This window comes from Rutidosis leptorrhynchoides, chromosome 5 (genome assembly GCF_046630445.1).
Source record: "Rutidosis leptorrhynchoides isolate AG116_Rl617_1_P2 chromosome 5, CSIRO_AGI_Rlap_v1, whole genome shotgun sequence".
Taxonomy (NCBI): domain Eukaryota; kingdom Viridiplantae; phylum Streptophyta; class Magnoliopsida; order Asterales; family Asteraceae; genus Rutidosis; species Rutidosis leptorrhynchoides.
The window spans coordinates 454864633-454875828 of NC_092337.1; the positions used below are offsets into that span (position 1 = coordinate 454864633).

Consider the following 11196-nt stretch of genomic DNA (forward strand, 5'->3'; position numbering starts at 1 on the left):
TTAGCCAAAGGATAATTTACTACAAATATTTTTCATTAAAATCTTACAGCTTATATTGCAACCATTGTTATTCAGGAACTATAAAACCCTAGAATTCAAGCTTTCAGATCAACAAGTTGTAACTTTTGCTAAGTAAACATAAAATACTTCTAGAAGGAACACTTAATCTTGACAAATTACAAACAACAATTTATTTGATTACAAAAAATTTTAACTGAAGAACTCACCTCACGCGAACGAAGACGGAGCACACCGACGACGGAAGAGCACGACGGAAAATGGCGGGTTTTCAATTTTCTCCGATTATGTGTCGTCTTATCGATCACGAATCAAAGGTGAATGTTAGAAGATGCCGATTAGACCCAATTCTGCTGTTTTATTACCTCCTTAGTCCAGTCCAGTATTTTGGACCCAAAAACAAGTCCAGTAACTTAGGCCCAAAATTAATATCCAGTACTTATGGTTCAAAATCACGAATGATATTAAACTAACCTCCTCTTAGTTTATGTATTTCTTTAATTTGACTGATACTTGTACTTATAAATTTCTTAATACGATAAACATCTGATTAAACATTGTCGTGTAAGAGATATATTGTAATATGAATATGTGATAAGGATACTTTAACGTATAAGACATGTGACAAAAGAGAATGTTTTACATAAAATATGCGACACATAAGTGATTTTTATGTATGTACTTTGAGAAAAAGAGAGTGTATTATGCATAAGATAAGCAAAAGCAATACACATTGTTGTATATAAATTTGTATTAATTATGGTATTTCTAAAATGTATAGTCACTATAACCACACATTAAACAAGATTAAGCTAGTAGTAACTCATTATATTGCAAGTACATAAACATGCTTAACGAATCATCTTCCTCAAACAGTATCGCTCTCCCAAGACCTTATGGCGATGTTGTCAGGACTTCCGGAGCGGGAAATGAGCAAAAGAAGCACTTCAATGCGTTAACACTTTCTGGAAAGACTTATGAGCTTGTGAGTTTCTTACAAATATTATAGTCTTTGGTTCATTTGTTGTTGTTTTAAAGATCGCTATAATATTGTAACCGGCATAATTAGCCCCTCCGTCCCATATAAATGTCCTTCAACAAAAATTTTAGGATGTAAGATAGATTAGATAAATGACAATGTTATCCTTATATTCTACGTAAGTTTAACTAAGTTTAATTAAGAAATACGTGGTAGTTATTTTTTGCAAATGGACATTTATTTTAAGACAGATATAAATACTAAGGTGGACACTTAATATGGGACATAGAGAGTATAACCAACTCATTTACCTTTTTTTTGGCGAAAATAATGAAAACTGAATAACTAAGACAATTTTATCGAATGATGAACAAGAATACACACAAAATTGGCTAGGTTCGAGACTAGAAAACTGTATAACTAACTGATTTATCTAACGTATGGGTATTTTGATTTCTTTTTGTACATGCAGGAGGATACTGTACTTATAGTAAACGTATCTATGCAAGTGAAGCCTTTTGTAGCTATAATTCGGGTAGATTTCTTTGCATAATTGTTTCGAAAGTGACCATTACCACAAATTTCAAACTAACACATTTATAATATATTTTGTGGACAGGATATTTATGAGACGGATGATGGTAAATTATGGTTGTACGCGCAATGGTTTTATCGGCCAGAAGATATAGAAAATATAGTAAAAGATGTGGAAACAATTGGTGCAAGGGAACTATACTATAGTTTCCACAAAAATGAGGTTCCGGCTGAATGGATTGCGCATAAGTGTGTAGTACACGTTATTCCTGAAAATATCGATGTCCCAAATCGTAAACAGCATCCAGGTTTTGTTGTTCAAAAGCTGTATAACCCTAACTCTAATAAGCTCATGAAGCTGCAAGACGACAGCTATATACAATACCTACAGGATGAAATTGATCAACTGATTAATAAAACGATGCGTCGTTTGGGAATAAATCGTGCAGCAGCAGCAACAGAACGCGGCCGCTAATAACGAAGTGGTCCAAGAGTAATCTGATCTGCAGCATGATATAGCTCTGCAAGAATTTCATGATCCAAGACTCTCTATACTAGTACAGTAATATAAGTATAATATAAATTAATGTACGGAGTATATATATGATATATAATGTAAATGTAAAATAAATGTGAATGTAAAAATACAGTTATAGAATATACTGTATTAAAAAGGGTAATATTTTATAGAATATACTGTATTAAAAAGGGTAATACTTTATGGAATATATATATATATATATAGGGGCAGGATCAATGGGGAAGTAACCAATCGGGGGGAAGCGGGGGGAAGCAAAATTTTTTTTTTTTTCCGTTTTTTTTGAATTTTTTTTCCAGCATCAAGATCACACGAAAATATGAACATTTAGAAGAGACACTTCGTGATGAATGTTATTATTTAGGCGGGAAAACGATCGACAAAAATAACATTCAAGATAATATTGTTCGTGAAGAATATGTTTTTTTCATGTTTTGTGAAGTAAAATTTAGCCCGATTTAGAGTTTAGGGTTTAGGGTTTGGTGTTTTGGGTTTATTCCATAAACCCAAAACACCAAACCCTAAACCCTAAACCCTAAACCTTAAACTCTAAACCGTTCGTGTTAAAAACTCGATCTAAATCCTAAATCTAAACCCTAAATGTAAACCCTAAACCCTAAATTTCTAAACCCTAATATCTAAACCCTATAAACCCTAATATCTAAACCCTAATATCTAAACCCCAATAGCTAAAACCTCAAAATACGCTCGAAAAACACGATAATTGTTATATATTACTTCTTCGAGTGTTTTTCCGCCAAAATAAAAACATTTATCACAAAGTGTCTCTACAAAATGTTCATATTTTCATCTCATCTATAATGTTCGTGAACAAAGTTTTTTCAAAAAACGAAAAAAAAAAATATTTGCTTCCCCCCGCTTCCCCCCGAATGATTATTTTCCTCTTGATCCTACCAATATATATATATATATATATATATATATATATATATATATATATATATATATATATATATATATATATATATATATATATATATATATATCTTCTCTACCCCTTATAAAGCATGTGATTACCCTGCTAATTAACTCATCCACGTGTCCCATCTCTCTAATTAATCAAGGTTAATGTTAATTAATTTGACAAAATTATGCGTGTCCCTTCCAACACCTGATCTCTTCGTTCAAAAATTAGGGTTTAATCGATCAATTCCACAAACGATACCAGGAACGATTCAATTCCACCGCATTCTGTCGCCTCTCCTCTCAACTACCGTTTATCCTCTTTACGTCGTCATCGTCACTCCGGTTCTCTGCAATTAGGGCTTTTTCTACCAACAAAAAAAAACTCCGAGATCCAAATTAACGGCGAGAAGGTTTCTAATAAACCTCCGATTTGTACCGCCGCCGAGTTACACTACGTTTCTGCCAAGAATTTCGACTGGAGACTCGTGTTATGGAGATACCAACCTTCGTCACAGGTATAATCTATCCTGTATGAATTTAAATCTATTATGATAAAGAAACCCGAATTCACTATCTGATAAATGTAACTGTTACCCTAATTCACAGGTATAATCTTTGAAGTGTTGTGCCTATAGTGATGTAATTATATATTCTCTCATAACTATAACTGTTACAGCCTTAGGAAATGGTTTGAACACTATACGGTTTTCAATTTTTGTGCATAAGAAATGGTGGAATGGAAGCATAAGAGTAAAGTTCCTGGAACGATGCATGCTTGTGATCATGATAGTCACATAACCATGCTTCTTGGGGCAGCAAGGATTCTTAAATCTCATAGCCATCTGATTGGTTTTTTTTTTTATTAACGATGGATGGATATTATCTTCCTGGTGAAACGAATCCTGAATCCCCATGTTGTCCAGGTTTCAATTCGTCACTTTCATCAACGCCACATTTCTATAGACATTCGATATAACCCAAGTTGATGAAACTGCAGTTATCTTTTTTCAAATTTTTATGGTTTTATTTTGTGATCGTTGTTGTTTCTATTAATATTAATTTTTTGTAATCGGTGTTTGATTAATGTATTTTTTAATGATAGTGGATCTAAAAGCGGTCAAATTCTATCGGGAGTTGGATTGATGTGGCCTATAATGGTGGTTGTATCAAGTGCATCATAAGCTGGTTCAACGATTATCAAGGTAATTCAGCGAACTGTGTTCATATTTTAGGAGAACTATCTAAAACGGTGATTAATTTGAGCGATTATCAGTGTGAATAGGAATATGTTTTGTTAAGCATCTCAAGTTATGATCATTTTTTGCTGTTAATAAGTACTAATTAGTAAGTAGTGTGTATGAAGAAATGTATTCCTTGGTTATCAGAAGCATGACATTTTTTGTTTTATGATGTTAACATGGGATGTTGCTTGACATATTAGTTGTTAATGCATTTGGCTCTGGTTTCCGGGTATACTTCAAGTATCTACCAAAGCAACCACCTATCTATTTCTGTTATTTTTATGTTACTATTGTAAAGTGACTTGACTTTATGAACCATCGTACTTGGCCTTTTTATGCAAACTCGAAGTGGCAATCATGACCTGTTCACTTATAAATGAAATGATCAGTATTATGTTTTATTCTTAAAAGCATGAAGTATCCTAAATCGTCTTATTAAAATTTGAATTATTATTATTATTGTTATTATCGAAGTATCGTAGTTTTGTAGTGGTAACATGTAGCTTCAGATGTTGAGCATTATTGTTATTAAATTTTGAATTATTATTATCATTGTTATTATGCTGAGCATTATTTTTTTGATCGTGTTTTGTGCAGATTATTGGAAGTCATACTCAGATATTGTTCAATGGGTGCCATGTTAAAGAATCTTGGTTTAGACCATGTGTTTGCTCCTTCAAGATGCAATTATAGGCTTGCACTTGAGAGACAGGTTCACTTTTTTTTTCTTTTTTCTTTTTTTAATAAATTATAATGATTATCTATTACCGTAATTATTTTGTTTTAGTTTTTATTTTTAATCGGATACTTAACTATTCGTTTCACTTTACTACTCATGATAAATTTTCTTACGTTGTAGAAATCACCAACTCTTGAGGAGTTTCTCAAGGCATTATGCTAAATTATGACTCAAATTTAAAAGTTAAGATCGACATAGCACTATATTTTCTGTAAGTTTATAATGCATTCATGTATTTCTCTTTCTTTGTTTAGTACATAGATTTTGCTAGCGTTGCAACGTTATTGCTGAAGGTACTTCCTTCCAACCAACTTTATTGCTAGAGGTACTTCGTCCTATATTTTGTGGAATTGTTCTACGAAACCCTACATTGAATACATGATGGAAAGCATATATTCACTATTTACTGTCATAAGTCACTAAACTTACTGTGCTTTTTGTATCATGTATTTCTGATGATTGTATTTTCTTTTTTGTTGTCAATTAGGTGAAGTAGTTATGCATTTCTCAGGTACTTCCTCCTATCCAATTTATGTTAATTATTATTCGTTCCACAATGCATTTCATTTTTTAAAAATTTTCTTGAATGCATTCAAGGTGTTCGATTTAAAGTCGATGATAGTTTTTGTGTGAGGTTTCGTTATTTAAAGTCAATGGATCTGGTCAACATAAGTACCAAATGAGTATGGTATCTTTATTCAAATTTCTAGACTTTGTAAAGCTTAGCTATTAAATTTTCATTCCTCTGCATCATATACTCTAATCTTATTGACTGTACATATATATTCTATTACAGTTTTATTATACCTTTATACACAAGTGTAACATTATTGTTTGATACAGGGAGTAAAATTTCTTCTTGGTGGAAAGAGGCATATTCGATAGAATCCGGAAAATTTTTGACGACAAATGAATACGTTGATATCATCTGACATATATATAAGTTTCAATTTTGTTATAATGTTCGATTTAAATTTAAATTTGAATCGTCACAGATACATCGATTTTTACTTTTGTTAATCGTACAATTTAGGTTAGGGTTTTTTATTTTGGGTTCGGTGTTTCAAAGTTGTTGAAATTATCTGATTTATTGATGCTTACATCTGTAGGGTTTGATTTATAGATGTTGTCGCGACACCATGAAATAATCTGAAAGAGTTACTACTGGTCTTCGAATATATAAAGCCCTTGCTGCAAGTTGATGCACAAAAGATTTCATCAATAGAGGGCTTCTTTTCTCTCTGTACTCTTTTCATCAAGGTATAACAGCAAGATATTAAAAATCAACTTCTGTTTAATTGTAACGATTTAATTCAGGTTAAATGCTTTGCAGAAGCAGGTGGACAGCATGTATCAGGAATGGGACGGGCAATGTTCCGAAGTGATATTCAAGATATGTCCTTTTAGTTTTTTGTCAAATCTTTCAATGAGCTTTATGAGAATTGAAAGACGATGTTTACCATCGAGAGGGCTCGATGAAGAATGTAGTTGAAGGGAACTACATTCTTCGACTTCATATCGTTCAGTGTAACAAGCTAAGTTTATATCATATTTCGATGTTACTTATATAGTTTTAATGACAACATATTTTTTGTATAACCATTATTATATTACTCTTCTTTTATGGTATATTTTTTTAACAAACCCTTAGTAACTGTAATTATTCGTTTAATTTTTTTTTTTCGTGCAGATGCTTTTAGTTGATATGTAAAGTGTTAGAAGTTCTTTAAAATGACAGGATTAGCAAATGAAATTAAGGGTCGCTCCATCGCAATTCACTCCACGTTCAGGTGCAAGTCGATCTGTTATCTCATATAATGTTCATACATGCTTATGTAATCAACATAAAAGGCTAAATAGGATAATAACGTTCGTCTATTTGCAATTTAATCACACAGAAAATGACACGATTATGTATGATCATTGTCAAATCAGGTTATATTAACATCATCTGAGAGTTGAACAATCCTACCACATCAGTGCAGTAGACTTTTAATTCTTGGGAGGTACTTCCTTTACCGAATGATATAAAATATGTGCAAACCGGATTGGATGTTATAAACTGGGGTCTTCATTTTCTTGACGTGGGTTAAATTTATTGTTCTAATTCTTATGGTGATAGCAATCAACATGATGAAAATATATGTCATGAACACTATATTGGCAGTAGTTATCAAGATAATGGTTTTAACAATCTCTAACACGAGGAGATGGTAGCTCGTGCTCTTCAACAATAACTGATGTAGCTTTCAATTGAAGATGGTAATGAATTATCAAATGTAGAGTGGGAAATGTGACCATCGAGTTCATGCTCGAGAATGAACACCATAATGTTTTTATTAGTTGGTAAATACGAATTTATCCGTTAGCGGGCGATGAGTCGATGTCATCGAGGTTACAAGAAACAGGGGAAATGGGACCATAGAGATCATGCTCGAGTCATGGAAGTAGATCGTTTGATGAGGATGTTTATTTGTACTTTTTAGAAATTTTAGATGGTTTAGAGCTTGATGGAGAATTAGGCAAGAGAATGAATGAGAGTATCCATGTTCCTGTATATTTTCAGATAAGTTGGAATAGTGAACTACAAATTCATATCGTGCTGAAGGGGTTGAAGGTGATATTTTGATTTCTTTTTTTAGTGTTTGTACAAAACAGGAATCGATTATCATTTGTTTCTTTATTCTTATTAATCATAATCTTAATATGGGTGGCTAAATGGGTGGGCCCTAGAGATTTTGTTTGTGAAAAAGATGGTGCCTCCATCGTTTAACAAAATGGGTCTTGGGCTATGAAAACCAAATTAACAAAATGGGCCGTAAAAATTCAATTATTTTTCTTTATAATGAAGTAATTGTGAGCAGTTTTTATAGTGAGTCTACTGTATCAATAGTATCGATTACGAAAACTATTTTTTAGAGCTGTTGTGCAACATACGGGCTCTTAAAATCTATAGTTACATATAGTATGTCATTATGCGTTACTAATGGGTGAACTGGGGTGAACTGGGATTAAGATACATAGCAACAGTCAAAATGTTATCATTTAATGCATTTCAGAAACAAATTGTGCTTATTATGGTGTAGCTCAAGTAACAATGGTGAAATGAACACAAACGTGTAGCTTAGACATTTTGTTTTTAATTATGTTACATTGTCAAAAAAACAGCTTACAAAATATGATGACTTGATTAGAACAGTTCAATTTCACTACTGATTATTTGCGTCGTTTTAATTGTGTAATACAGGTATTCGGTGCAAATAGTAATGCATTCAAATACTATTATGTTTATTTCATTCCCAGGGATATTTGTCATACACTCTTTATCATACAGTTAATTGATATAAAATATACGTTTCAGTTTGTTTGATTAAGAGTCACCGTGCAACGCACGGGCTCTTAAAAGCTAGTATATATATATATATGCATTCAATGTATGAAAATATGAAACTCTATAATTTTAGATTAGGAAACATCATGAGTTACATGAATTATTATAAATAACTATTTTATCTCCTAATTTGCATCACTACGTACCTTATTGGTTTATCTTTATCGTTTAACTAAACAGCATATTGCGTAAATATAGATTAATTTAAAGTATTTCTTGATTTGTTTATATGGTCTTTGAGTATTAGAAGAGTCATTCAATTTGTATTACAGAAGTTTTGTTTACATGTCACATTTTAGCTTTAATTATTGTTAATTCTTCATTGAACTTTTTCCTAATATTACAAAATCAAATTTAAAATATAGTTAAAACATTGATTATAATATATTCTCTTAAAGTACGGAAATTGATGATACTGGTTCTGTAATATTTTTTATGTTGGGTTATAAAGAGTGTTGTGTTAAGTACTTGTAGTGTTTAATGATAAGGTGGTTAATATTAATATATTATACTGTTCATTGACATTGGATTTTAGAGACTTAAATATTTGAGACATTTGTGTTGGAGATATGGAGAACTTTAAACAATTAGAGGGAAGATTCCAGGAAATTCACACGAAGCTTCCACTAAATTGTTAGGAAACTCACATGTAGCTTCCACGAAGTTGTGAGGAAATTCACATGTAGCTTCCACGAAGCTGTCAGGAAACTCACATGTAGCCTCCATGAAGCTGTCGGGAAACTCACATGAAGCTTCAAGGAATTATTTTTAGCTTACTCCTTAAACCATTCTATAAATAGACCCTCTTGTAACTCATTGTAAACACACATTCTCTAGTTGGTCCGTGGACTAAAGCAATCACAACGATTGCATATAACCACGTTATCTCTTGTGTCGATTTACATTTCTTGCATTTATAATCTTTCGTTCATTAAGTGGGTTAGTAATCTTGTAGAATTACTATCGGTGAGTGATCTTGTTGAATCACTTGCGTTGTTTTGGGTCCTAATATCCTTACAACTGGTATCATAGCACAAGGTTTCGTTAAGGGAAAGATTGGCGAAAGACGGAAAGTTTAGAATTGACCGATTCGATGGGAGAGACTTTGGCTTTTGGAAGATGCAAATTGAAGATTACTTGTATCAAAAGAAGCTACATCAACCTCTGTTAGAGACCAAGCCCGAAAGCATGAGCGATGCCGATTGGACGCTTTTGGATAGTCAAGCTTTGGGTGTGATTCGTCTTTCACTTGCTAAGAACGTTGCATACAACGTTGTGAATGAGAAGACGACGTTTGCTTGCTTGAAAGCACTCTCTAACATGTACGAGAAACCTACCGCTTCTAATAAGGTTTTTCTCATGCGACAATTATTCAATACAAAGATGAAGGAAGGTACGAGTGCAACGGATCATATCAACGAGTTCAACAACATCATATCGAGGTTAGCATCGGTAGATATTGCGTTTGATGATGAGTTAAAGGCACTAATCTTGCTTTCATCATTACCGGAAAGTTGGTCGGGTACGGTTACCGCAGTTAGTAGCTCTACGGGAACTACTAAGCTAGCGTTTGAAGGAATAAGGGATTTGATTCTTGGTGAAGATACTCGTAGGAGAAACTCGGGGGAATCGACATCCGGTTCCTTGTTAAGTACCGACAACCATGGTAGGAAATTTGTTCACGGTGAGAAGAAGGGTAGAAAGAAGTCTAAGAAGAGGTATCCATCGAAAGATAGAAGTGAAGCTGTTTGTTGGGGTTGCAATCAAAAAGGGCACTTTCAAAGGAATTGTAAAAATGGTCCGGCGAAAGATGTGAACTTGACCGAGGAAGAAAGTGATGATGCACTATTATGTAGTGTTGAAAATTCTATGAAGTCTTGGATTTTGGATTCGGGAGCTTCGTTTCATGCTACTCATGTCAAAAGTATGATGAAGAATTTTCGTTCATATCAAGGCAAGGTGAGATTGGCGAACGACAAACAACTCAATATAGAGGGCATTGGAGATGTTGTATTGAAGACTACTCTTGGCTCTAATTGGACCTTGAAAAACGTAAGGTACATTCCTAAATTAAAAAGGAAACTTATTTCGGTTGGTCAATTAGATGATGAAGGTAACGCGGTTACTTTTGAAAACCGCCAATGGAAGGTGGTTAAGGGTAGTTGTATTGTGGCCCGTGGACATAAAAGGGGAACTCTTTATATGGTTGAAGTGTTTGATGAAGACACGGTGGTTGCTACGGTGAATGTTGAATCCGAATCAACTCTATGGCACCGAAGGCTCGGGCATATGAGTGAAAAAGGTATGAAGATGCTCGTTTTGTAGCGACCCGACCAAATCATCATTGACGGCGCCGTCTACTTAGGTCCCGTTACGTGGTCATAAGTCTTTAAAACAACGTTTGACCAAAAGATATGTCGCATTCATTTCAAATGTAAAGGTTGTTCAAGTTTTACAAGAATAGTTCCACCACAAGTTACGATACAATGTTTTAAGTACAAATGAAACTTATGCGACACAATTTAAAAGTATCCAAAAGACGCTCCATGTATGCATGTATACTCGACATCCAATGCAAGTATCAAAATAATGAGCGGAAGCATGTATCATGTATCGTTCAAGGACCTGAGAAAAACATAGAAATCTGTCAACGAAAACGTTGGTGAAATCATAGGTTTAAGTAAGTAAGTACAAGTGAACCACAAGATTTGCATCAATGAAATAATAGTAATACATTCCAAAAGTTTGTTTCACGAGCACCCAATTATCAATGCTTAACGTTTCCTTCCATTGAACCCCATCACTTAGTGCTAGAACATACACTGTTTC

General features: G+C 33.4%; 1 protein-coding gene and 1 long non-coding RNA gene across 4 annotated transcripts; both read left to right on the plus strand.

Moving 5' to 3' along the window:
• The first annotated feature begins 865 nt into the window (after positions 1-865).
• Positions 866-2006, plus strand: LOC139850179 (protein REPRESSOR OF VERNALIZATION 1-like). The gene is made up of 3 exons (XM_071839766.1): positions 866-1003; positions 1470-1532; positions 1617-2006. Exons 1-3 carry the CDS (start codon positions 866-868, stop codon positions 2004-2006), a joined length of 591 nt encoding a protein of 196 aa, XP_071695867.1.
• A 1226-nt stretch (positions 2007-3232) lies between these two features.
• On the plus strand, positions 3233-7661 carry LOC139847096 (uncharacterized). 3 transcript variants are annotated; one of them, XR_011759302.1, is made up of 8 exons: positions 3233-3511; positions 4099-4198; positions 4835-4949; positions 5231-5301; positions 5464-5487; positions 5820-6236; positions 6310-6766; positions 6912-7661. It is a non-coding gene; the product is annotated as an uncharacterized lncRNA (long non-coding RNA). The 3 variants fall into 3 exon arrangements; XR_011759303.1 differs by having other exon boundaries at positions 6316-6766; XR_011759304.1 differs by having other exon boundaries at positions 5231-5269.
• Positions 7662-11196: the final 3535 nt, after the last annotated feature.